The sequence below is a fragment of the Wickerhamiella sorbophila genome (genome assembly GCF_002251995.1).
Source record: "Wickerhamiella sorbophila strain DS02 chromosome Unknown contig1, whole genome shotgun sequence".
Lineage (NCBI taxonomy): Eukaryota > Fungi > Ascomycota > Dipodascomycetes > Dipodascales > Trichomonascaceae > Wickerhamiella > Wickerhamiella sorbophila.
In genome coordinates, this window is record NW_020193984.1 from 310080 (window position 1) to 334760 (window position 24681).

At 49.1% G+C, this 24681-nt stretch overlaps 13 protein-coding genes across 13 annotated transcripts; 5 read left to right on the forward strand and 8 right to left on the reverse strand.

Annotated features, from left to right (window-relative positions):
* Positions 1–157: 157 nt before the first annotated feature.
* On the forward strand, positions 158–3523 carry B9G98_00189 (Myosin-1; the record flags this gene model as incomplete). The annotated part of the gene is made up of 1 exon (XM_024806747.1): positions 158–3523. The coding sequence occupies one exon, from the start codon at positions 158–160 to the stop codon at positions 3521–3523; it is 3366 nt and encodes a 1121-aa protein (XP_024662515.1).
* A 129-nt stretch (positions 3524–3652) lies between these two features.
* B9G98_00190 (Protein RMD9, mitochondrial) lies at positions 3653–5221 on the forward strand (the record flags this gene model as incomplete). Its single annotated transcript, XM_024806748.1, has 1 exon — positions 3653–5221. One exon carries the CDS (start codon positions 3653–3655, stop codon positions 5219–5221), a length of 1569 nt encoding a protein of 522 aa, XP_024662516.1.
* A 36-nt stretch (positions 5222–5257) lies between these two features.
* On the reverse strand, positions 5258–6952 carry B9G98_00191 (putative WD repeat-containing protein C9G1.05; the record flags this gene model as incomplete). Its single annotated transcript, XM_024806749.1, has 1 exon — positions 5258–6952. The coding sequence occupies one exon, from the start codon at positions 6950–6952 to the stop codon at positions 5258–5260; it is 1695 nt and encodes a 564-aa protein (XP_024662517.1).
* A 25-nt stretch (positions 6953–6977) lies between these two features.
* Positions 6978–8378, reverse strand: B9G98_00192 (DEAD-box ATP-dependent RNA helicase 21; the record flags this gene model as incomplete). Its single annotated transcript, XM_024806750.1, has 1 exon — positions 6978–8378. One exon carries the CDS (start codon positions 8376–8378, stop codon positions 6978–6980), a length of 1401 nt encoding a protein of 466 aa, XP_024662518.1.
* A 23-nt stretch (positions 8379–8401) lies between these two features.
* On the forward strand, positions 8402–9820 carry B9G98_00193 (putative 26S proteasome regulatory subunit rpn3; the record flags this gene model as incomplete). The annotated part of the gene is made up of 1 exon (XM_024806751.1): positions 8402–9820. One exon carries the CDS (start codon positions 8402–8404, stop codon positions 9818–9820), a length of 1419 nt encoding a protein of 472 aa, XP_024662519.1.
* Positions 9821–10009: 189 nt separating this feature from the next.
* B9G98_00194 (Serine/threonine-protein kinase PSK2) lies at positions 10010–12898 on the forward strand (the record flags this gene model as incomplete). The annotated part of the gene is made up of 1 exon (XM_024806752.1): positions 10010–12898. The coding sequence occupies one exon, from the start codon at positions 10010–10012 to the stop codon at positions 12896–12898; it is 2889 nt and encodes a 962-aa protein (XP_024662520.1).
* A 36-nt stretch (positions 12899–12934) lies between these two features.
* On the reverse strand, positions 12935–14473 carry B9G98_00195 (Vitamin H transporter 1; the record flags this gene model as incomplete). The annotated part of the gene is made up of 1 exon (XM_024806753.1): positions 12935–14473. The coding sequence occupies one exon, from the start codon at positions 14471–14473 to the stop codon at positions 12935–12937; it is 1539 nt and encodes a 512-aa protein (XP_024662521.1).
* A 949-nt stretch (positions 14474–15422) lies between these two features.
* On the reverse strand, positions 15423–16922 carry B9G98_00196 (High-affinity methionine permease; the record flags this gene model as incomplete). The annotated part of the gene is made up of 1 exon (XM_024806754.1): positions 15423–16922. The coding sequence occupies one exon, from the start codon at positions 16920–16922 to the stop codon at positions 15423–15425; it is 1500 nt and encodes a 499-aa protein (XP_024662522.1).
* Positions 16923–17002: 80 nt separating this feature from the next.
* On the reverse strand, positions 17003–19864 carry B9G98_00197 (Ribosome assembly protein 1; the record flags this gene model as incomplete). The annotated part of the gene is made up of 1 exon (XM_024806755.1): positions 17003–19864. The coding sequence occupies one exon, from the start codon at positions 19862–19864 to the stop codon at positions 17003–17005; it is 2862 nt and encodes a 953-aa protein (XP_024662523.1).
* Positions 19865–19918: 54 nt separating this feature from the next.
* Positions 19919–20893, reverse strand: B9G98_00198 (Chitin synthase export chaperone; the record flags this gene model as incomplete). Its single annotated transcript, XM_024806756.1, has 1 exon — positions 19919–20893. The coding sequence occupies one exon, from the start codon at positions 20891–20893 to the stop codon at positions 19919–19921; it is 975 nt and encodes a 324-aa protein (XP_024662524.1).
* Positions 20894–21106: 213 nt separating this feature from the next.
* Positions 21107–21989, forward strand: B9G98_00199 (Uncharacterized protein C14C4.10c; the record flags this gene model as incomplete). The annotated part of the gene is made up of 2 exons (XM_024806757.1): positions 21107–21912; positions 21947–21989. The coding sequence occupies 2 exons, from the start codon at positions 21107–21109 to the stop codon at positions 21987–21989; spliced, it is 849 nt and encodes a 282-aa protein (XP_024662525.1).
* Positions 21990–22093: 104 nt separating this feature from the next.
* Positions 22094–23677, reverse strand: B9G98_00200 (Nucleoporin GLE1; the record flags this gene model as incomplete). The annotated part of the gene is made up of 1 exon (XM_024806758.1): positions 22094–23677. The coding sequence occupies one exon, from the start codon at positions 23675–23677 to the stop codon at positions 22094–22096; it is 1584 nt and encodes a 527-aa protein (XP_024662526.1).
* Positions 23678–23777: 100 nt separating this feature from the next.
* Positions 23778–24650, reverse strand: B9G98_00201 (54S ribosomal protein L7, mitochondrial; the record flags this gene model as incomplete). Its single annotated transcript, XM_024806759.1, has 1 exon — positions 23778–24650. One exon carries the CDS (start codon positions 24648–24650, stop codon positions 23778–23780), a length of 873 nt encoding a protein of 290 aa, XP_024662527.1.
* Positions 24651–24681: the final 31 nt, after the last annotated feature.

The following is a 24681-nucleotide window of genomic DNA, read 5'->3' on the forward strand; positions in this document are numbered from 1 at the left end:
TTATGAACTTTAAATAAAAATCACTGGCCTCTTCATCGCTCCGGACCTCTGTGGCGCAGCTCGGAGATTGACGTCGGATTTACATCATTGTGCCGACTAAGCTTGGGTCAGCCACCGAACCCAATTTATCTCTCTTGACGTTCACCGGACATCTACGATGGGATTGACTAGAAGACCAGGACGACGCGCAGCCGGCGGAGCAACTGGTCCGACCAGTGGCGGCGTGAAAAAGGCTACTTTCGAGGCGGGCCGCAAGAAGGAAGTGGGAGTCAGCGATCTCACTTTGCTATCCAAGGTCACCGATGAGGCCATTTTGGACAATCTCAAACAACGATTCTTCTCCGGTCTCATTTATACTTACATTGGACATGTGTTGATCTCGGTAAACCCTTTCCGTGACCTGGGTATCTATTCTGAACAGGTTTTGGAATCCTACCGCGGCAAAAACCGCCTTGAGGTACCGCCGCATGTTTTCGCCATTGCTGAGAGCATGTACTACAACATGAAGAGTTATGACGAGAGTCAATGCGTGATTATCAGTGGTGAGTCCGGAGCTGGCAAGACCGAAGCTGCAAAACGGATTATGCAGTATATTGCTGCCGTATCTGGCCAATCCACTTCCACGATCTCTAAAATCAAGGACATGGTTCTGGCCACCAACCCTCTTCTCGAGTCTTTTGGCTGTGCTACGACTCTCAGAAACGACAATTCCTCGCGCCACGGCAAATTTTTGGAAATCCTGTTCAACGCCCAAAACGAGCCGGCCGGTGCCCACATCACAAACTACTTGTTGGAGAAGAACCGCGTAGTCGGTCAAATTCGTAATGAGCGTAACTTCCACATTTTCTACCAGTACACAAAAGGTGCGCCTCAGCGCTATCGGGAAATGTATGGTGTTCAGACGCCCGACGTATACACCTACACTTCCAAGTCCGGTTGTACTTCGGTCAACGGCATCGACGATGTTAAAGACTTTAACGAGACTTTGCGGGTAATGGGTATCATTGGTCTAAGCCAACAGGAACAAGATGATATCTTCAAGATGCTTTCCGCCATTCTCTGGCTTGGCAACGTCACCTTCGTTGAGGCCGACGACTCTTCAACCTCCATCGGTGACCAGTCGGTGACCAATTTCGCTGCATACCTCCTAGATGTTGATGCCAATGCTCTCGCTACTGCTTTGACGACTAAAATTGTAGAGACAGGTCGTGGAATGGGCCGTGGCGAGGTCTTTGAGTCTCCGTTGAACAGGGTGCAGGCCCTTGCTGTCCGGGATGCGTTGGCAAAGCATGTCTACTCCAAGCTATTCGATTGGATTGTCGAGCGTGTCAACAAGTCGCTCTTGACCCAGATTGAGGTCAAAAAGTCGGTCGGCATTCTGGATATTTACGGTTTCGAGATTTTTGAGCACAACAGTTTTGAACAGATCTGTATCAACTATGTCAATGAGAAGCTACAGCAAATTTTTATTCAGCTCACGTTGAAAGCTGAACAGGACGAGTACATTGAGGAAAAGATCCAATGGACTCCCATTGATTATTTCAACAACAAGATTGTTTGTGATCTTATCGAAGAAATCCGTCCTCCAGGAATCTTCGCTGTTCTGAACGACGCTTGTGCTACTGCGCATGCCGACTCCGATGCTGCGGATCAGTCTTTCGGAATGAAACTCAATATGTTGACTTCAAACCCTCACTTGCAGGTCCGTTCCAACAAGTTCATTATCAAGCACTATGCTGGTGATGTCACTTATAATGTTGATGCCATGACCGACAAGAACAAGGATCAGTTGGGCAAATCACTCACTCGTCTGTTGGCTACTACATCTAATCCTTTCCTTGCTGGCCTTTTCCCCGAAGCTTTCGAGGAGGAAGATTCCAGTGCAGGCAAACGCAAACGCAGAGCCACTGCTAGCGACCTGATCAAACGAAGTGCAAATGACTTGATGACCACCTTGGCAAAGTCCCGTCCTTCTTATATTCGTACAATCAAGCCTAACGGAAACCGATCCCCAACGGAGCTGGTTGACGAGGCGGTTTTACATCAAATCAAATACCTTGGTTTGAAAGAGAACGTCCGAATTCGCCGTGCTGGTTTCGCCTCTCGTCAGCCATTTGAGAGCTTTGTTGAGCGCTTTTACCTACTTTCTTCCAAGACTGGTTACGCAGGTGACTACATTTGGCAGGGAAGTCATCGGGATGCTACGTTAGAGATTCTTCGAGCAACAGGTACTCCGCCTTCTGAATGGCAAATGGGCGTTTCAAAGGTCTTCATCAAAACCCCCGAAACTCTGTTTGCGTTGGAGCACATGCGTGATATGTATTGGCACAATATGGCTTCCCGCATTCAACGTGCTTGGCGTCGCCACTTCAAGCGGCGTATGGAAGCAATCTTGGTTCTCCAAAAGGCTTGCAAGACATACCTTGGCATCGCGAAAGATCCAACTATTCCTCCTCCTGATGACTCGTTCTATGCGGGTCGTAAAGAACGTCGTCGTTTCTCCATGCTCGGAGAGCGTGCTGCGTATGGTGATTATCTTGTGTGTAACGATCCTTCGTCTGCTGGCGGTTATCTTGTTCAGTCGGTTGGCATTCAGGGCAACATTCTGTTCTCTGCTCGTGGCGAACAGCTGTTCTCAAAACTGGGTCGTTCGGCTCAGAGGCTGAGCCGTACGTTTATTTTGACGCCGACAACTTTCTATACTGTCCGTGGTGACATCCTTCAGGGCAAGCTTGTCTATACTATCGAGAGACAGGTTGCTGTTAGCCTGATCACAGGCATAGAGACGTCTACGTATAGAGATGATTGGTTCGCAGTCCGCACACAGTCTAAAGAAACCAGCGACATGCTTTTGTGGTGTCTTTTCAAAACCGAGCTAATTGGGTTGTTGCAGCACCAAGTTAAGGTAGCTCAAGAGATCTCTTACTGCAAGAAGCCGGGCAAGGTGGCAGCTATCAAGTTCGTCAAAGATGGACAGGGCCTCTACGATACTTATAAGAGTGGTGTTGTTCACGTTGGTCAAAGCGGTCTTCCTGGTAACACACCACGTGAAGAAATTCCTAAACGCAAGAAGGCCTCGCGGCCTGCGCAACCACGGCCCGCACAGGCGCAACCGGCACAGCGACAAGCTCCCCAGCCTGTTCAGAGGCAGCCACAGCCACCTGCCCAAAGACAGTCTACGCAGCAGCATCAAGCACCGCCTCCTCCACCGCCCCCTCCTGCACCTCCTGCCCCGCCCGCAGTTCCTCAGTACAAGGCCATGTACGATTTCCCCGGAACCAATGCCGGTGAGTTGGGAGTAAGTGCGGGCGAAGTGATCACCGTCGAACAAGACTCGGGCAATGGATGGTCGCTAGGAAAGAACGCTTCGGGTAGAACGGGTTGGGTTCCGACAACTTACATCCAAAAAGTCGAAGCAGGAGCGCCGAGTCTAGCGTCTGGCCTGGCCGCAGCCTTGAGCAATGAGAGCGAGCGCAGCAACGCCATGGCTTCTGACTTGGCTAACGCTCTTCGCAAGCTATAGATAGGGGATCATTAGAATTTAAATTTTATGGCTGCTTTCGCGTCTTCTGATTGGAAGATCCAATAAAAGTGTAACATCTGAGTCAGCGGTCTGTGTTTTTTCATCGAACGATTTTTTCAGGTAAAAAGTATGCTGAGGTTCACAGCTGTTCCCCCGCGGGTTCCGGCGTTGATGGGCCGCGTGAGACTGGCATTAAAGAGTGATTTAGCCGCTGAACAGACTGTTGCAGAAGCCCTGGACCAGACTACTACCTCGACGTTACGCCCCAGACCGGCGAAATCTAACAACCAAGGACAAGCATCCACGCCGATCCGAGAGGCTCTGGAGCCCTATAAAGATTTGAAACGGCAATCGAAAGTGAACGGATGTCTTGAGCTTGTAGACGTGCGAGAGATCATGTCGATTTATCGAAAGTTCCGTGAAAGCAGCGAAGAGCCTATTCCCGCTAGTGACGTTGTGCACGCTATTCTTAGCACGTTACGTTTGCGCATGGTTGTTTTGCGGCCTTTGATTTCAACAAAACGCCACAATGTCGTCAATGAACAAAATCCCGAGCTCAAGGGCTACCTCGAGGAGATTGTGGAGGATATTCTCGCCGGCAAAGCATATTTGTCTACTTTCGCTTTGACATATTTATTGACTGCTTTTGGTACTCTTAACTGTCACGCCGAAGCCACCAAAGTTTGGCGCCAACTCTCCGAGCAGGATCAGCTCCCTGCCGGACTGTCTAGTCGCGTCAAAGATCCCAAGGTCGTGGGCTCGTTTATCCGCTTTGCTGACCCGCAGTCGGTTTCTTTGGACGAAATTGAATTAACATATGAAGACACTGTGCGCAGCCGTGGACACCATGTGCTTTTGGATGACGCCCTGGCAACCAGCTATCTGCGCTATGGAGAAAGCGTCAAAGCTGCAGAGCTGTATGCTCATATGTGCCGCAATTATCCTGTGAAGAAATGGGAGGAGACGTTTTCGCGTTTGCACAACCGTATTCTCACTGAGTCACAAGATGCAGAACTTTCGGCTGCCTTTTTCGAGTCGGCGGTTTCCGACGAATCTCGTATCAGACTGCATCCTTCCTCGGTGTCGAAATATCTTGAACAGGTCGCTACTGCCACATCTGACCCCATGCAGATTGTCAACATTTATCGCCAGGCCGTCGAAAGATTCTCGACCAAGGCCAACCATGTTGCCCCCGTTCAATTCCAAATCCTCACATCCACAGCCGTGCGCTTTCTCTTGGATATGTACAAGACCGACAGTGCAGAGGCAAGAGAAACTTTGGGCAAATTACTGCCCCTGGACAGTAGTCCTGTTGTAGCCCTGAACACCTTGTTGAGTTTCATGTCAAAACGCTGGCCCACATCAACGTATATTGAAGATCTCATGGCTGCGATTTCTCGCCAGGGACCTTTGCGGGTAGACTCGATTCGCGTATTCCTCAATGCATCCCAGCACTTGGCCTCCACCCCGTTGGCCGCTATCGAAGATTTATGGACCCAACGTAAAGCTCACATTGAGCACATCGACAAATTCGATCTGCTGGCTCTAGCTCAGGCCTGCAATCAGCCTGATCGTGCAGAGTTTTTCAAAAAAGAACTATCAGCCGCCCGCGATGCTGGTGCGTCTCAGGAAACTCTGAAATTTGTTGAATCTCGCATTGGTAGATGCGAACATGTCGCCGCTGTCATGTCGACGTAAACTATCTAATTACAAAAAAATTGTTTGTATATAAGACTATAGGGTCCAAATCTTAATGCTTCCATCGTTACCAGCACTGACAATATCATCGTTGAGCCAAGAAACTTGCGTCACACCGTCACGATGAGCAGCCTCGATTTTGTGGGTTTTCCCTTTCTTGACGGAATACACAAACAAGTTATTATCGAGAGCACCAGTGACAGCACGCTCTCCATCCTTATGCCATGCGATCGAAGTGACCTTGGAAGAATGGAACGTCCATCTTGAAGTAACAATCTGATGTGACTTGGCGTCATATAGAACAATCTTACCAGAAGTGTCACCAACAGCAAGGTACTCACCATTGGGGCTAAACTTTACACATGAGATTGTCATGCGGCCAGCAGGGAAGTCGAACTCAAGCTTGCTATCCCGATACAGGCTAACAGTAAGCTCGTGGCCAACTGCAACCAAGCCGTCATGGGCATCGAGGGTTGCACAGCGATCAATAGCTACTGCATCGCCCCCAACAACCTCAAACCCAGACTCTGAAACTGAATAAACTGTGGAGCCATCAGAAGTCAAAGCGATAGGCTGAGCACTCAACGTAGCCGCGGTTTTGCCCTCCAAAGTCGCCAGAGTTTTGTCCCAACCTGCCGACACAAGTTCGTCCTTGTAATTCAACAGACCAACGACCGGGCAGTTGTGAGTTTCGTCTAATCGTTTAGCCAACCCATCAGTCCACTTGAGAACATTGCCATCTGAAGACGAAGAGAAAATATTGTCGGCAACCAGGAGAGCTGAAACGCCCTTCTGATGGCCCTGCAAAACACGCGTCGGCTTAGTCTCACCTTGCTTCCAATAATACAAATCACCATTGAAACCCAATGAAATCACTTTCTCCCCAGCGGCAACCACACCAACCTGGAAGTTTGCCAGTTCCTTGGGCAAATCCCAAGACTCCAAGACCTTGTTGGTAGAGATGTCAGTCAACTTGACAGTTGCATCCGCGCTAGCCGTAACAATTGTGTTGTCGTCTTTCCAGGAAACAGCAAAAATTGATCCGGAGTGCTTGGTATCGATCAATGTCTCGAAATCGCCAGTTTTTCCATCGTAAATAATCACCTGGCGATCGCTGCCAACAGATACAAACTTCTCACCGCTGGGAGAATATGCTACATCCCAAATGGAGCCAGTGTGCTTTTTGACCGTCTTTTCGAACTTGTAAGGCGCACCGTGGTAGAAGACCAAAGCGCCATCCTCGCCAACCGTGACGGCCCGAGGAGGTCGGCTCGGACGAAGGGCTACACCATAGACTTCGGAGGGGTGGCCAGAGATCTCGCCAACAGAATTTCCGGAATCAAACATGAAAGCATGCCCGAACCGTTGCGTACCATTTCCAACTGCGAAAACACGTTTAGTTTCGAAATCCCAAGCCACGCTATTAATACGGCCGTTAGTAGCCTGAACAGTGGTTTTGTGGACAATCTCATCGCCATTCAAACCCCAAACATGTGCTTCACCGTTCTGGTCGCCAGAAACAACATAGCTTCCGGTTGGAGAGAACGCAACCGCGGTGACAGGGTTGATGTGTTTCTCGTAAACAACACATTTTGTGGGGTCTTCCACGCTGCGAATATAAACATTCTTACCACTTCCGTAGGCGATACGGTTAGAGGCCTTGTCATAAGCCAACTGCGTGCGACGGCTCCGCAAAGTGGCTGGAGCTGGTACCAGAGTTTGGGTCAACATTGATAAATGATTAAGTGATGTAAATCTATTTGAGAAAGGTGGGGATCGGGGAGCGGCTTTTTTGCAGAGCAGCCTTTAAGTCAGGGAAAAGAGCCGAATCGGAGTCGGTCACTAATGAAACAGCCGTACCACTGCGTCCAGCGCGTCCGGTACGGCCAATTCGATGTACATAAGCGTCGAAGCGGCGGGGCATGTCGTAGTTGACAACCAGCTGGACGTTGGGGATATCAATGCCACGCCCGGCTACATCAGTAGCGACAAGAACGCCTGTTTTGCCTCTACGCAAATCATTTAACGCGGTTTCACGCTGCTCCTGTGTTCGATCACCATGCATCGGTGCGGCAGAAACTCCCCTTTGATTTAAAGCCTCAGCGACTTGATCAACAATTGCCTTTTGGTTTACAAAAACAATAACAGGTCTTTTCCTTCCAATGATCTGTTGCAGTTTCGAAAGCTTCTCACCGGGCTGTACTAGTTCGATTATTTGGGTGACCCGAGAGTTCGCCTGGGGCCCGCCGCCAACAGTAACCCGCACGGGGTTTGTGAGGAAATTCGTGGCCATTTTTTCAATGACTGGGGGCCAAGTAGCTGAAAACATCAGTGTCTGTCTCGATTTCGGCAGCGATCGTACAATTTCAGTGACCTGCTCTTCAAACCCCATATCGACCATTCGATCTGCTTCGTCCAGCACCAGCATACGACATTTTGCCAACGACAACATCTCCTGTGCTAATGCATCAAGTAGGCGGCCTGGGGTGGCAATGACAATTTGTGCTCCGATTACCAGATCGGCTTGAGACTCAATGTCATGACCACCAACCAAGCATGCTGCTTTGATTCCTAATGTACCAGTGAATTTGAGCGTCTCCTTGTATATCTGCTGGGCCAATTCACGTGTAGGAGCCAGTACAAGTCCATATATGCCTTGGGTTGGCGCAGAAACAAGAGGAATAACAAAGCCCGCAGTCTTTCCTGAGCCCGTTTCTGCAATGCCCACAATATCTCGCCCTTCTAGCCCCAGTGGAATTGTAGCTCGTTGAACAGGTGTTGGTTCTTTATATCCCAGTTTAGCAGTAATGTCCTTGATCTCGTTTGGCAGGTCATTCCATGATCTCAGCGGGTGGGTGAATTCTGAAGCCTCAATGCCGAAATCCCGAGCAATAACTTTCCAATCACGCTCTGACATGTCACTCAATGGCTTTTCTTCCCAGGAAAGAGTAACCTCCGGGGTTTTTTCCTGGACTAGTGCTTCTTTTTCTAAGCGCCACTGTGGTATCGTGAATTCCTCGTCCCTGTCCTCTTGCTTGGCGTTGGACGATTGCTCGACCACAGTTTGCACAATATTCTCTAGATTTTTTCGCTTGCTTCGAGGAATAAACCTGGGCTTGGCTATCTTACCCTTTAAATCACCCACATTTATCACCATCCCAGGATAGTCAGCTTAGCATCATGACTAACGGGCCAGTAGACGAAATAAAGCATAACTTTGTCTATCTCGACAAGGCGTTATCTGGGTATGATGCGCGGTTCACGCTAAAGGTTCTGCGTGGACTTCCGGCTCTACGTCGACAGCTCGACTCCGAGGTGCTCGGCGAGATTATCAAGAGCACCTACCCGCAAAACGACCCTGCCGGCCAGGAGCTGTTGCGGGTGGTGGCGAGTGGCGAGGCAGCTGGCACTGTCGCGACAAAAATGAGCGACGGTACTGAGGACGCGGTAATTGAGCTGCCAAGCCCTGAAACGGATGCCTATGTGCATCTGTTGGTTCAGATCTGGTTGCTGCATCGCGATGTTCCCGATCAGTTCTACACCTTCTCGCAGACGGCGCTTGCACATTTGCGCAAGTACGACCGCCGCTCTCTCGACTTTGTTGTGGCTAAAATCTGGTTTTACTACGTGCGGGCCGCGGAACTTACCGACAATCTAGAGCATGTCGTTCCCCCGCTCATGGCCGGTCTGCGCACGGCCACGTTACGCCACGACGCCGAGACCCAGGGAATGTTGGTGATTCTCCTGCTGCGTAGCTATTTGCTGCTCAACAAGATTTCCCAGGCCGCCGGTATTATTTCAAAGACGTCTTTCCCGCCTGCTGCCAGCAATTCGCTGGCGGCTCGCTACTACTACTATCTGTCGCGGGTCAGCGCTATTCAGCTTGACTACTCTAGCGCTTTTGAGCAGATCACAGCGGCAATCCGCAAGGTCCCCCAGTCTCCAGCGTCTATTGGCTTTTTACAAACTGCCCACAAGTTGAGCATTGTTATTGAGCTGCTGATGGGTGAGATCCCCGACCGTGAGGTGTTCAAGAAGCCCGAGTTCCGTCGCTCTTTGGCTCCCTACCTTGCACTTACCCGAGCCGTTAGGGCAGGTGATATTCAACAGTTTGGCAGTGTTCTGGTTGCCGAGGCGTCTGCTCTCAAAGCTGACCACAATTACGCCCTCGCCTGCCGTCTGAGACAGAATGTCATCAAAACCGGAATTCGCATCCTTTCTCTTACTTACTCTCGCATCTCGCTCAAAGATATCTGTATCAAACTCTGCCTTGATGGCGAGGAGAGCGCAGAGTACATTGTGGCCAAGGCGATCCGTGATGGTGTCATCGACGCAGAGATCAACCACCAGTACGGATACATGCAGTCTAAAGAAGTCACGGATATCTACTCGACTGCCGAGCCGCAGTATACGTTCCACGAACGCATCAAATTCTGCATGGCCCTACACGATGACAGCGTCAAGGCTATGCGCTATTTGAGCCCAGACCACGCTGCTGACCTCAAGGAGGCAGAGGAGGCTCGTGAGCGGGAAAAAGAACTCGTCACCGAAATCCAAGAGGGTACAGATCTTGAAGACGACGACGATTTCGAGTTATAGTTTTATAGATACTTGGTTGGCTACCCTAATGAAAAAAATAACTGCCCGTTCTACACCTACCCTATGCGGTACACTGGCAGTGGCTAAATTTTAACGTTTGTTTACTCATTTAGTCATTGGGAGGTTCCATACCCTGGGGGCTCTCGCAGTATATTTAACTTTTTTCCCCTTATTGTCTAAGCAGATCGCATGGGCTCTGAGAACCAAGGACGTCCCCGAGCGCTTTCACTGGTTCAACAGGAAGATGTGACAAGATTTTCACCGGTCAAGAAGTTTAGCATCGGGTCTGAGGACGAAGATGACGGTGAACGCCAGCTCTTGACCATCCAGACCCGTGCCCGAAGAGCGGCCTCACCACCGCCTCCATACCTGCCTGATCTACCGCCAGATAGGTCTACTGTGGATTCGGAGTCAATTGCTTGCAGCCTCTACTCTTATACTTATTCTCAGAACACTGCACAGCTTGTCCACTCCAGATTGCATGGCGTCTTGCGAGTTTTACAGCGCATTCAGACACGCAACCCCACTAACACCGTTCCAATGGTGCCTATTATGGGTAAGATGGCCAACTTTCCCATTGCACAGGACCACGGTCCCGACAATATCGAGGCGTATATCCGGGTTATTCAAAGTGCATTAGACCTGGAATACGATCCCGAAGCCGTGGTCGCCGAGGCACCACCGCCCGATGAACATGCCACAAAACAACGCTTGACAGTTCCGATGGTGAATTTTTTCCGAAGAGAATCCTCCTCTTGGCTAAAGTCTGTGTCCAGGATTTTGCCCGAATATAATGACAACGTTGAAGAGCTTTCCAAGTCTTCGGACGGTGTGAAACTCTTGGAGCTGCTCTCAACTCCCATCGTTGATTTACAGAAGCCCATTCCGGAAAAACCTCGTCTGTTCCGCCGAAGCTCCTCATACTTTTCTATGCCGTTGCTCCAGAAAACATTCAAACCTGAAAGTGCTAGTCCAACCCTCCCCACCGACGACACTGTCCTTTCTGTGCCGAAGGCGGCTTACGACCCAACCCCTCTCTGTCAGATTCCGAACAAGTACGCAACACGGGCCGCCGTGTTCACCACGACCCCGCACGCTCCTTTCAAAGTTTTAGGCATAAATGATATTGCATGTCTTATGTTTGGCGTCGCCCAACATGAGGCTATGGACCGCCCCATGGTGGATTATTTCACAGAAGGAGCGCGGGCCAGGATTCTTGACGAAGTCGACAGACAACCTCCTTCTATTTGCATGTGTGGCCGACTTTTGGATATTGTGAAGAATAACAATGTCACTGGTTTGGCTTCTCTCTGGGTCGAAAAATCCGACAAATGCGTCGTTTGGCTCGTTGAAGAAGTGGAGCATGATTACATTGAAATCGTCGACAACAAGGTCGATGCTCCGCCAGCTTTCAGTCATTTAAAACAGGATTCATTCCCGGGGCTGTTTTCAAAATCACCTCACGATTTGCACTATTACTGGACGCTTGTCGCTGACCGAAATGTCCCTCTGTTGGTTTCTTACAATGAATCCTTTAAAATCCAGATTCGTGCTCCCTTAACGATTGCTGGCGCTGTGATTGTGGATAAAAAGTGGAATGTCGTCCGCTACAATTTGTCTGCGATTCACAATATGCTTGGTATGGGTCTCGAATTAGTCGGACAGAGTGTGGACGCTTTGTTCCCACGTTTCAATCACTATCGTAAAGAGATTGAGCGTATCTGCGACGTCCCCTTGATGTCCCCTGGTGTCGTTATACCTGAGCATCTGTTTCGATTGGTTGCTAGTAAAACAGCTGAGAACTTTTTCGATCCGTACCCCATCAATGGTGTTACGGCTCTGAATAGAGATGGTCAGGAGCTGTTTGTCGATCTTCAAGTCCGAACTATTTCCGAAGAAACTCAGGTACTTTGGGTGAGCTATTCAAGACCTCCACTTGGCGAAGAGCAATGCATCATTCCTTCTCAATCCAACTTGCTCGCTATCAGTCGAAGAATGTCGGCTACCCCTTCTGGTTCGACCACTACGGATCTTGTTTCCCCCATGGGTACCCCATCATCTAGTGAAGCGACAACACCGCTATTAACTAGCAAAGATTCGGCCTCCCCTATGACCCCAACTTCGATGCTGCCTCCAGCCGGAAAGTATCTTGGAGAGTCTGGCGAAGTCAGTACTCGTGACGCTGCTCCAGCTTCACCATCCAAGCCGGTCCTCCTTAGAAGGGTCGGATCCTTACGGCGGGTCCGCAAGTTCGAAGATTTCAAGGTCATACGGAAATTGGGAGAAGGCGCTTATGGTGAAGTTCTACTGGTATTGAATACCAAAGAGCCTCAGCAAGGCGAGGTCGCTCTCAAATGTATCGCCAAAGATCGCATTCTTGTTGATACATGGACCAGGGATCGCCGTCTGGGTACTATTCCCAACGAAATCAAAACTATGAACATGCTCAGAGACCACTGGCATCCCAATATCATCGAGCTTATTGACTTTTTCGAAGACGACAAGTACTATCATGTTGAAATGGTTTGTCATGGCAATCCCGGAGTTGATCTGTTTGATCTCATTGAGTCAAAACCTAAGATGACCGAGAAAGAGTGCCAGGAAATCTTTTTCCAAGTCGCCAGCGCTGTCCACCACCTTCACAAACTTGGCATCGTGCATCGTGATATTAAAGACGAAAACATAATTGTAGACCTGAACGGCGTGATCAAACTGATCGACTTTGGCTCTGCCGCGTTTACAAAACAGGGTCCATTTGATGTCTTCGTTGGAACGGTTGATTATGCGGCTCCTGAAGTGCTCGAAGGATTACCCTATGAAGGGTATCAACAGGATGTGTGGGCGCTCGGTATTCTGCTTTATACAATTGTGTACAAAGAGAACCCGTTCTACAATCTGGACGAGATCATGAAGGCTACCCTTAGAATCCCCCATGATCTAAGCGTTGAGTGTAGCGCGCTGATCACATCAATTCTTGTTCGTGACTATAGATCGCGTCCATCCGCTTCAGCTATCATGGAACATGTCTGGCTCGCTGATGAGGTTGAAGCACATAAGAACATTGAAGGGTATGATTAAGTTTCATTTAAAAGATTATGTTTTATTTTTTTATTATCAGTTTTGACGTAGAGTCCGTTTAAAGAACTTTAAGAATGTCACATCCGTAAGTCGTTGATTGCCAAAGTCACCAAGGGCGAATCTTAACCAGGTGCAACAAGCGGCTGAGAAGATACTGAAGCCAAGTAGTGCCATAATCACAATGTTGGAGTTTCGATAATGGTGGGCCTTATCGGCGGGCCAGCCAGAATACAATGCATAAGTGGTTGAGACAGAGCCCAAGTTGCCCAGTCCTGAAATAAGTGCGGTTGAAGCGGCGGCTCCCAGGTCACCATGACGAGCTTGGAAAATCTCCGCGCCCCAAGCCATTGTAATAGGCACAGTGGGGCCGAGGCCAAAACCACAGATCAGAAGACCGCCGTATTGTGACCACTGGTAAGGTGCCCATGTAGTAACACACATGCCAACAATGATGATCATGGTAGAGAAAGAAAACACGAGAGCACGGTAGTTTTTGAGAAAATCTGAGATGGGGGTGATGAGAACGATAGCTGCGAGGTCGAACAGCCAGATTGGAGCAGTAAGTAAGGAGAGGTCAATTGATGACAGACCGGGATCAATTGCCTGAATTATAGTTGTTGCGTAAACCATGATAGCAATACCTGTACCAACAACCCCAAAGTACATGAGAACAAGCGGCCACAGTCGAACATCCTTTAACACTACCCATAGATCACGCAAGTTCCACACTTGACGTTTATTATAACGCTCTTTCATATCCTGATAATGTATTTCCTCCTCTTCAGGGTTCAGAGGTGGAGAGCCATGGTAAGTCATGAACTCAAAGAATTTAGTGAACCAGTTGGTCGGCTCATTCCCCCGCAACCCCCGAGGTCTATCAGGGAGAATGAATACAACTAATATACCATAGGCAGTGGTGACGACACCATAGATCAGAAAGAGCCATTGCCATCCGTAGTATCCGAGCGTCCCGTCCATTTTCTGGAATCCTGCGGCGATCAAACCAGCTACGGCGGTGGAGAGCTGTGCGGCAGTGAAATAGTACCCAATTCTGGCTGCTGCACGATGTGGGGGATACCACATGCTAATATAGTATGCCATACCCGGCCAAATACCTGCAGTGGCCATACCAGTGAAAAAACGGATAGCGATAAGACCAGAACTGTTGTTGACAGCAGTGTAGCAGGCGTAGACAAGACCAATAGATGTTTCAATACGAGACATCCAGGTGTGTGGTGCAACCACAGACATAATCAGGTTCATGGGCAGATCAAAGACAATGTATCCCACATACTCTAAGGCGCTGGCAGTAGACAAATGAGAGCTGGTCAACTTGAGAACTTGGGGTAGAGAATGACCAACACCACTGTTCATTGTCAAAGAGTTACCATACGCACCACCTCCTAGCGAAGATAAGAAGTAGAGGCCCCATAGTGGAGGGATAATACGCCAGTCGAGCTTACGGTATATCTTGTTCAGCCGCTTTTGATGGTCAGGTCCTCCGTTCTCAAGGCTGGACTCACTAGTGAAGGATTCTAGCTGTTGCTCCTGAGTGAAACTCTTTGAATCTTCCATCGTTTGCAATCAGAATACGGAAATCTCATGCGATAATCGTTGTTTAAGTAGGCAATATGCCGCTGACAATAGATTGGTTGATAGTAGGCGGATTATGGTGACTCAAATGCAGATGATTCAACGTTGTCTCATGGTACTATTAGACCACGTGGGAGCATAAACAGATTTCTTTTTTTCGTGATATTGGTAAAAAGTATACCTGAAAGCAACTGACTATCATTGATGTCACCAGCTCATTATTTGAATGTTTTGTCGCCATCGCTCCGAATCCAATAAGGTTATGCACCCTTACCCAGTGCATTGAAAAATTGAAACTGATCTCAACCAAAATGCTCCTGTGGACGATATTGAGTGAGTGGGAGCTCAATCATGAAGTATGGTGTTGCCTCCAAATATGTACGACCTGGAAAAGCTTGTTTTTGACTCGCTGTTGATCACAATGTTGCCTAGACTCGAGGAAACAGACTACTTTCACCTTAGGTTACATATATTTACCGAATACTCCAACTACAACTGTGGAAAATACCGTACACACGAGTATGCATATGTCTGAGCCTTGACAGCTGACAATCACGTAGCCAATGTTAGCTTGTAAGGTTGGTGACATACCTTCGCTTCTAGACGATGGAAACTAAACGAAACGAAACAGCACCTTTTCTGATTTGGTCTTTTAGGCCGGCAGCTGATTCTCTAACAACTTTCCGACCTTTTTTTCACTCATTTCAGAACTCTACACACGCATGTATGCAGTTTTTGGTCACCCGAAGCAGCTATGCAGTCGAGTTTGATCTGCAAACATGTTGAGCCGAGTACCTAAAAATACAAGTAATTTTTGCGGGTTTTTTTCATGTGCCAAGGTTGTTTGGCTGTAGCCATCCACTTGTACAAAAGTGCTGGGGCCAAGAACATCCCAGCCCATTGTGCCGCTCTCTATCATATGAAATAAATACTATGCAATGTTTAGAACTGCCTCCTCGCGAGCATAGCCATACTCGTCAATCAGTTGATCAAGCTTCTTTGCCCCCTCTGAGTTACGCCACCACAACCAGTAGAAATAACCACTGAACAGGACCAGAAGGGCACATAGCGGGCTTGTGTAATAGGGCAGCTTCGTTTTCTGGTCGTCCAAGGGAGGAACCCATGCAAACACTACCATGGCCAAATTGACAAGTAAAAATACCATAGTCAACGGAATAGGGGCTTCATGACGAATCGAAGTCTGTCTCCACCCTAGCCTTGAAGCATTCAGCTGCAAGTATAGGAGACCAGCGGTTACTATCAACGCAAAAATTGATGCTGGATAGCTTGTCATATCAATTACCAAGTTGTATACCTCGTCACTCGGCGGTAGGATGAGAGTACAAATGGTTACAACCACATGAAGGGCTAAAGCACCTGACGGGGTACCAAATGGCATTAGGGTCGAAAAAAAGCTCGACACCGGTAGAATGTATAACCTGCCAAGCTCTAAGATGACTCGTGAAGAAGAATAGCACACTGCAAGAATGTTTCCCAAGTTTGACAAACAAATAAAGAAAGACAAGATGCGAGCTGATGCGAAAGGCCCAAAGAGCCGCTGGAAAAAAATACCAGCTATCGCATTACCGGATGTGAGTATATCCTCCTTTGGCACTACTAGGAAGTATGCCACATTGCTCAAAAAGTAGAGGAATGTGCTACAAGCTAAAGCCAATGGACCAGCAATCGCCAACGTTCTCTCAGGCCTATAGACCTCGCCCATCACATGATTCGGGCTTTCCCATCCTCGATAAGAATATGACACGCGAAGAAAAGCAATTGCCAAGTTATAAGCACCCCCTCCGAACCCGTCACTCCTAAAAGCGTCTTTGAAATTATCGGGCTTACCACCTGCGACTTCCAACAGGTCAAAATAAACCAAAACACCGAGTCCTGCGACAAAAACCAGCATTAATATTTTGATTACACCCAGAATATTGAACGCAAACTTGCCGACTCTAGGTGCAACTGTGAACAAAGCACCAACACAAAAGATCAATCCACATCCAATCCATTTCGACCGGCTAGTATCTGGAAAGTCAGAACCAAGAGCCAATTGAATATAGGTACCGAAAGAAAACGAGTTGGAAGCCGAACTTCCCAGGAAAAACGACGACATTGCGAAAACCGCCAAAGAAAGGTGTTTCGGCTGCGGAAAGAGCCTGGCCAGGTAGTTCTTCTCACCTCCACTTCGTGGCATCTCCAATCCCCACTCAAAGTAAACATTGAATCCACAGTATGCCACAAATCCACCCAATACCCAGAACACTAGACTCCAGCCGACGCTGCCCACCGCCAGATACACTGCCGATGGAATGCTGAAGATACCGGTGCCTATGATGTAGTTCACCATCAGAAACATGGATGATACAACTCCTAAATGCTTTTTATCGGACGCCAGAAGAGGCGTCCTATCATCATCTACCGCCATCTCGCAATCAGAACCGATGTAAGGCTCTAATATTGCGAGCGGAGATAACCTTTAATCACAACCCTTACCCTTGTACTTCACTATCCACGTCTGCTACGGAGTTGTTCGGCGTTTTCTACAAGTTTTTCGCTCGTTTGCATGCCCTTGCGACGACGAATGGCATGCAAATGTGTCAGCGCAACATTTTCTCTATCCGCAGTCTCGCCGAGCGCTTCAAGCTCTTCTTCGGTGGTGGGCACCCAGAACGGATCGAGATCAAGAGTGGAGAACCCGTTAAATACGAGTTGGGGGTTGGCATTACCGGATGTGCGTTTTCTCATTTCCTCAGAGAACCCGAATGACTCGATAACTGGTAGGGAAGCTTGAACATTAAAGAACGGAGTACCCTCCTTCAGATCTTCACTGATCACTTTACCTTGACGTCTGGTTACAACACCGTATACTTTGCCCAGCACTTCGGTAGTGGCTTGGATATCACAAAGGTAGGTTGCAAGACGAAGACGAGGGGACCACTCTTCCATACACTTCCAAATGAGCTGACGGGAGAACGAAATGAGACGGCGCTGCAGCAATTTGCTGTTGGTTTCTGCGTCGCCATCGTTAGAGACTTTGCGCACAATACATGCGACGCCTTGAACGGGCTCTCCAGCTAGGGGGCCCTTTGCAACGGCAGCTTGGAATCCAGAAATCAAACCCTCGTCGTACACGCCACGGCTTGATTGGCCAAACGCACGGGTCTGCAGTTTACCGGTTAGATCAATCAGTAAATTAGGTCCTGTTTGCCAGGGTCCGAAACATACAAGTTTGTCGACGATGTGCGACCATTCTGGTATACCTGTTTGATCAAAAAGTTCAGTGAGAACGGACACAATGTACTTTTCCGAATGCTCATCTAGTTTATCTTCACTGACACCTTCCGTCAAAAATTCAAAAACTTTGTCGGGAAGTGGCACGACCTGAAGTTCAACCTTCAAGTCACCTACCTCGAAACCTCCCAAACCTCGCTCTTGGTATTCTGAATCCTCCTCGGGCACCCACTCACCTGCGTCCACAATTGTCTCTCTATAAGGAACGATGGGTTGTGAGACATCGAGGTCTACTCTGGCAAATCGTTCTTGCAAATCCTTGATACAGCGTTCTAAATGCAACTCACCAGCAGTTGCCAAAATATACTCACCAGCATCACTCATGCTAATCTCGACACTAGGGTCCGAGATATTGAGCATCTCAAGCCCTGCTTCTAGCTCGGGAATCTTTCGAGGATCAACCGGCTCTACAGCAACGCGTAGAATGGGTTTAGCGATGAGATGGCCTCGGGCAAAGTTGGGTCCTTGCAGCCCGGGACTTACCAGGGTTCCGGTCTTGACTATATGTCCATCAAGACCTGTGATGCCAATAATGTTACCTGGGTATGCCTTATGAACTGGAACGAGATCGCGGCCCATCAAAATATAAAGACCAGTGATTTTTACGCTGCTCCGATGCTCTCGACTGGAATCCTTGGGGGTGTATTTGGGACTTAAAAGATCGAGCTCCTGTCCAACTTCAACTGTGCCACTATAAACACGTGCGACACCAATGATAACCTCTTGATTCGATTCTGTGGTTTCGATTTTGATTCCAGCAGCCTCTTGACGGATGCGTTCGCTGCGCATTCGGAGTTCACTGAGTCTGTCCGTGATACTCAGCGGGATATCCTTCTTGGGTACTTGCATAACTTTCGACACAAAAGTAACGACGGGGCCATTTGAGTCACATTTGTGCATAGCTTCGACTGCCGTTTGATCTATAAGCTCACTGTCGGGAGATTCTTCCAGTACCAAATCCATACGCTGCTCTTGAGCTTGTAAGGGAGACGGAATGCAGTTAATTACGGCCAACAAAATAGACCTTGATACGGGGATCCATTGGTTGAACATGTGGGATAGCAGGTATTTGGCATCGCCAGAGTTGAGCTCGCGTTCAGAAACTTTCAAGCTCAAAGCACCAACGATTTTCTCGATTTTAGCAACGTCCTGGTTGTTGACTGCGGAATAAACTGCCCAAATATTGTCCAGAATGAACTGCACAAACATAGTTTTGGCTCCTTTTCCTGGGGTCTTGGAGACCTTTTTGGTTTTAGGATCAAGGTAGTAGTTTCCCCACAGGAACTGTTCGAGCTTTTCACGCTTCACTCCTAGCTTGCGCTCGTAGATAGCGGCAAACTGAGAAATAGAGAACCCCCATCCATCAATTGCACTGCAAAACACAACATTGTTTTTCTGTGGGGTAAAGTAAATGTCTTCATCGCTGAGTTCCTCGAAATCGGTGGCATCTGTTTGCTGTTCCTGGGCCTCGCGCCACTTAAGATCCTCCTCCATACGTTTTCCAGCATAAAAAGACCCAATCACCGCATTGACTTGCTCAACGAGTTTCGTCAAGTGCGTTGCAGCCTCTGCGGCCGAGAGCTGCAGTTCAGAGATCAAGCGGTCGATTTTATTGATGACCAGCACAGGCTTGAGTTCTTCGTCCCAGGTTTGTTTTAAAACGACAACAGTTTGCGAGCACACGCCCTCGACGGCATCGACTAAAATCACTGTGCCGTCACAAAGCCGGGACGCCGTCGAGACCTCCGACGCAAAATCGATGTGGCCTGGAGCATCGATCAAATTGACCAGATACTCTTTGATAACTGGCTCCTCCTGATCTGCCTCTTTCCGTGCAGCTTTAAAATACAGAGAAATAGCACTCGCCTCCATGGTAATTCCTCTCAGCTGCTCATCGGGCCGAGAATCCAAGTAGCGGATTTGGCCCTGCATCTGCTGGGAAATAATGCCATTGCTGGCGAGCAACGTGTCGGATAGCGATGTTTTCCCGTGATCCACATGGGCCAGAATACAGATATTGCGGATGTTCTCCGGCCGGTTCTGGATCGACACCAAATTTCTCGGATCGACGGGCATGTCTGCTTAAGTAAAAGGGAGCGCGGACGAGGCCGATATAATAAAAATAACAATCTACATAGCCGGCACGGGCATTGTGTAATGCGACATGGCGTACTCGCTGTTATAATCGCCGTAGACGTCGTCAGCAGCGAGTGCGGATTTGAGGTCCCAGGCACTCTCGGTGTTTGAAACAACAAACTCCAAGTCCTCGGAGGTGGTGATGTCCCATGCCTTGTAGATCATGAGCACAGCGAACATGTTGCAGACGGTTGCAAAGAAAATGCCGTCCACGTAGTGCTTGACACTGTCGCAGATCTCGTAGCCAAACGCGTACATGAGCAGTTGGCCGGCCACAAAGAAAAAGACACCGAGTCCGACCGCACCGCAGGCCCACCACTCACGAAGCAGCACCGATGTGAAGTAGAGCATCATGCATACATAGAGGAACAACAGCACTGCATTGATAACGTAGTTGACGGTCATAAGTGCCACCGTGTGCTGAGGATCCAGGCCACCCCACGACTTGAAGGTGAGGATCGCCGTGATGAAGTTGCCGACTCCCCAAAGCGTAGCCAAGGTCCGGATACCCCATACACTGGCTGCTATGCCATCCTCCCACAGCTGGAACCCTATTAGCCCAGTACACAGCAGCTCCATACACAAAGCACCCGATATGCCCATCTGGACAGCTACAAACCAAGGGTAGGCGCCGGCATCCGCAGCGACGACGCCGGTGTCGATAATCATGGACCACAAAGTGAGAAAAGTGAATAAATAGAAAAAGTCCAGCATTTCACGTCTGCCAACAGCCGTATACTTTTGATACGAATTGTATATAATAATTGCCAGCACAACAAAAGTTCCGAATTGTAAAAACACATTGCCCACGTTGAACACCAGGGTGTTTGCTAGATCGATTGACCGCGCATAGCACCGTGGAAGCACTCCCTGGGTAAACGCTCCACCAACAGTGTTGTATGGGCCCACCAGGGGGCATAAAGGAATGTTTGCTCTATGGCAGAGCAGCTCAAAGTCGCCGTAGGCCATATGTCAACAAAGCAATTTTTACCTTACGTGAGTCAATTTAATACAAATGGGATAAAAATAAACATGCATGAGTCTGGCGAATGCTGGGAAGGACACTCAATGGGTTGTTTATCTTTCAATTTGGCAAGCTTTTTCACCGTCTATGTTCCATTCGCTCGCAAAATGTCCCACATGTCGTGACTTACTTTTCCCGCTCTCTTCCCATTGGCCATTATGCAGCATGCTCTCCGCACTATCCAGAACCTTGAAGAACATCGGGTTGAGACTAGCCCCAAGCGGGCCTGTATAGCTTTGATCATTCGCGTTGCTGGGTATTCGCGGCCTGATTTAGATACCTGGATCAGCGGTCTCGACCCTGCCGCGGAGTTAGAGCTGCTGTTTATCAAGCGCACCGTAGACCCCCGTGATAGATGGTCTGGCCATATTGCGGTCCCTGGCGGGCGGCAGGACCCTGGTGAAACGGATATTGAGACTGCTGTACGGGAAGCAAAAGAAGAAGTAGGAATTGATCTCGAAAAAGACGGTTTCTACGTTGGTGCCCTAGACCAGCGTCCCCTCAAAGTGTCGTGGGGTCGAAGACTGGCGCTAATTCTGTGTCCGTTTGTGTTTGTGTTGAACAACCCCGATGCCCCCATGTCCCCTCAATGGTCTGAAGTGGCAACCTGTTTTTGGTATCCGATTTCCCGTCTTTTCGACGAAAAGTACTCCGTGCACGAGCATGTGGCAGTTAATGACCGCGTAAAGCTCTCGTTCCTGCCTCCGTTCTTGGCCAAATTTGTGCGCTGGCAAATCGGCGATATGCTGTTTTCTGCAATTGAAATGCACCCTGATAAGATCGAGCCTGCCCCTCAAGACGTCCCCGCTCCTCCACCCCCTCCTTATAGAGTATGGGGGGTGACTTTAGGGGTTCTAGTGGATCTATTTGAAGTTATGAAACCTGGAGTATTCCCTAAATCTGCTTTCTTGCCAACAATGAAGGCCTGGGATATGAGATTCGTTGTCTATCTTTTGAGCTTGAAGTCCCGGCGGAAAAAAATGAGGCAGTTGGCCAAGGACCTGCAACAAACTGGACCCCGGGCTGGGCGACTTGATTTGATCAATAAAATGCTCGACGGATATTTCGTTTATCTACAAAGAGGAATTGTTCTAACCTTGCTCTTGCGAGCGACTGTACTGGTCTACCTAATAAAAAAAGTCAGATCACGCTAATGGCTTCCAGGCCTGCTGGAGTTTACCACTGGAATTCCAATCTTCACCAAGAAGATGGAGACGGGCGGCCGCAGGGTACTTCTGCTGTGCAGAGACAGCAGTCCAGCCATTGGCAGCCAGGTGCAGAACCTTGTTGGCCTGCTTGCCAAACGCCAGCTGGAACCGTTCACAGCAAATATCCCACCACGAGGCCACTGCAGCGTAATCGGCATTCAGTAGCAGTTCAGTAGGTTTGTTGAGTTGTCTTGCAATAAATACCCAGGAATGCTTGATGGGATAAGGATGCTTGATGTTTTCCTTGACGCCTAGTTTTGTTTGAGTCAACGCGGCGAACACAGCAGTCATTGCGGAAATACGCTCGCTATAGGCCTCCTGCGTTTCCCAACGGCCGTCCTCACGTTTGTATCCCATTCGAATTCGGCCTTCTTCAGTCTCAATAGAGCAACCGTAGCCGATAACCTGGGGGCACTTTTTGACAAGACGAGCAATCACAAACTCACCCAACTCAGGGTAATCCGACCATAATAAGATTGTCACCATTGCTAATGGTACAGCAGTCTGCACGGCAAGATGTGCTTGACTTTCAGCGTGCGAAACCATGGCTTTGGCATAGTAGTTCAACGTCCACCGGTAAACCAGATCACCTTGGGCTTTGGATTCTCCAAACAAGGTTCTGAGCTCTGCCCGCGTTCTGACCACTTTTTCCTTGGTGTATGTTAGCTGGCCAAGCTTGGTCTTGATTTTAGTTTTGTAGGCAAAACAGCCTGCCTTCACTGCTGGCTGAGCAGACACTGGAGCAACAAGATCCCGCTTGTATGATGCAATCAGGTCCTTATAATGGGCAAACTCTTTATTGACATCATCCAAATTTGTAAAGCCCTGCGCAGAAGCTTGAGAAGCCTTTTCGGCGGCCTCTTTGGCTTGTTTTTCAGCAGCCTCTTTGGCTTCTTGCTCGGCCTTTTCTTTGGCCTTTTCGGCCGCTTCCTTGGCTTCTTGCTCAGCCTTTGCTCTTGCTTGCTTTTCAGCATCTAATCGTTGTTTCTCTGCTTCCTGGGCTGCTCGCTCAGCCTCTTGCCGGTCTCGTTCAGCCCTGAGTTTGGCTGCCTGCTCATCGAGCCGTCTCTGCTCGGCTCTACGAGCTTCTTCTTGTTTCTCGAGCTCCAGTCGCTCTTTTTCCCGCTTCTGGCGCTCAAGCTCTGCGGCAATGCGCTCCTTCTCCTGCGCAATTTCCTTGGCCCTTTGCTTGCCCAGTCGGATCTCCTGCAAGCGCTGAAGACGCTTTTGCTCTCGAGATTGTTGCGATTCATCAACCTGACTGCACATCTTCATAGATCGACTGTTGACATCGTCTCGCAGCTGCTCGACGTGAGCTACATCTGCCAAATGGTCCTCGTATCGCCGTTGCACCGGTTCTGGCGTCAGAACTAGCTCGTCGAGCAAATTACCGACCTTTTCGACACTAGTGGCTCCAAACGACATATTGCCATCTTGCGACAACTCAGCAAGAAGCCTGCGACGCGCATTCAGCGTGTCATCAAAGTCGCTGTCACTGTCGCTATCGACGACAATACGCATTGAGTCAGCAAAAATTCACGACGGCGGAAACCAGGTAAATGGACCGGGGACTTTTTTGGGAAAATATTTTGATTTTTCAACAGCGTAAATTATATACAAACTACCAACGGGCAGGGTAACGCTCCTTACCTACAAAGGGCAAGCCGTAAGCGCTCAAAAGAGTACGAGCCTCCGGGTCGACCTGCGCAGAGGTGTGGAAGCACAGATCAATAGCAAAAGTCTGGGGCCAGAGCTCGAGATTGCCCTCGATTTCAGGGAAATGGCGAATATCGTCCGCAGTGAGCGAGAATGTGATGTTGCCATTTTGATCACCGGTAGAATTGGAGACGCCAGTGAAAGTCTTGGAGCGAGGCAGCACAATCTCAGTCAGAGTTGTGAGAAACTGGTTCATGGGCTGGCCCGTGAGCTTGATTTTGGCACCCATGGGCATACCAGGACGCAGGGTCCAGGAGGGAACGTTGGTGCGAGCGTAAACGCTGGTAGGCTTCTCGCCGGTAATCTGCTGAAGCATGACCTTGGCAGCAGCAGCCAAATCGTGGTTCATAGTTGCTGGCTTGACAAAACAGTTGATGGTAATGGCTTCGAGCATTGGAACATTACGCCAGCTCCGGACCTTGATATCTTTAGTCGCCTGAGTACCGCCGTAAGGAACTCGTTGAGGCTGGTACAACTGGTAGGGAGAGTCGCCTTTGCGAGGGCGGGGCTTGTTTCCAACAAGAACTTGCTGGTTGTGAGCGTACGTGATGAGCATCATATCGCTCTCGACAGTATTAATATGGTGTTCACGGACCCGGTCCTGGCAAGTGCGCTGAGGGCGGTATTTAGGCGACGTCACGCTGGATCTGGGGATTTGCAGGGACGCATACTTGTCCATCAGCTGTGATTTACGGAACTTAACCGTGTGATGCACCGGCGGAACGATGGAAACCGCCGTCTTGCCTGCTGCTCTGGCCGACGTAGAAAATGCACGCATGAGGTAAGCAAAGGAAAAAAGTGAAATTTCA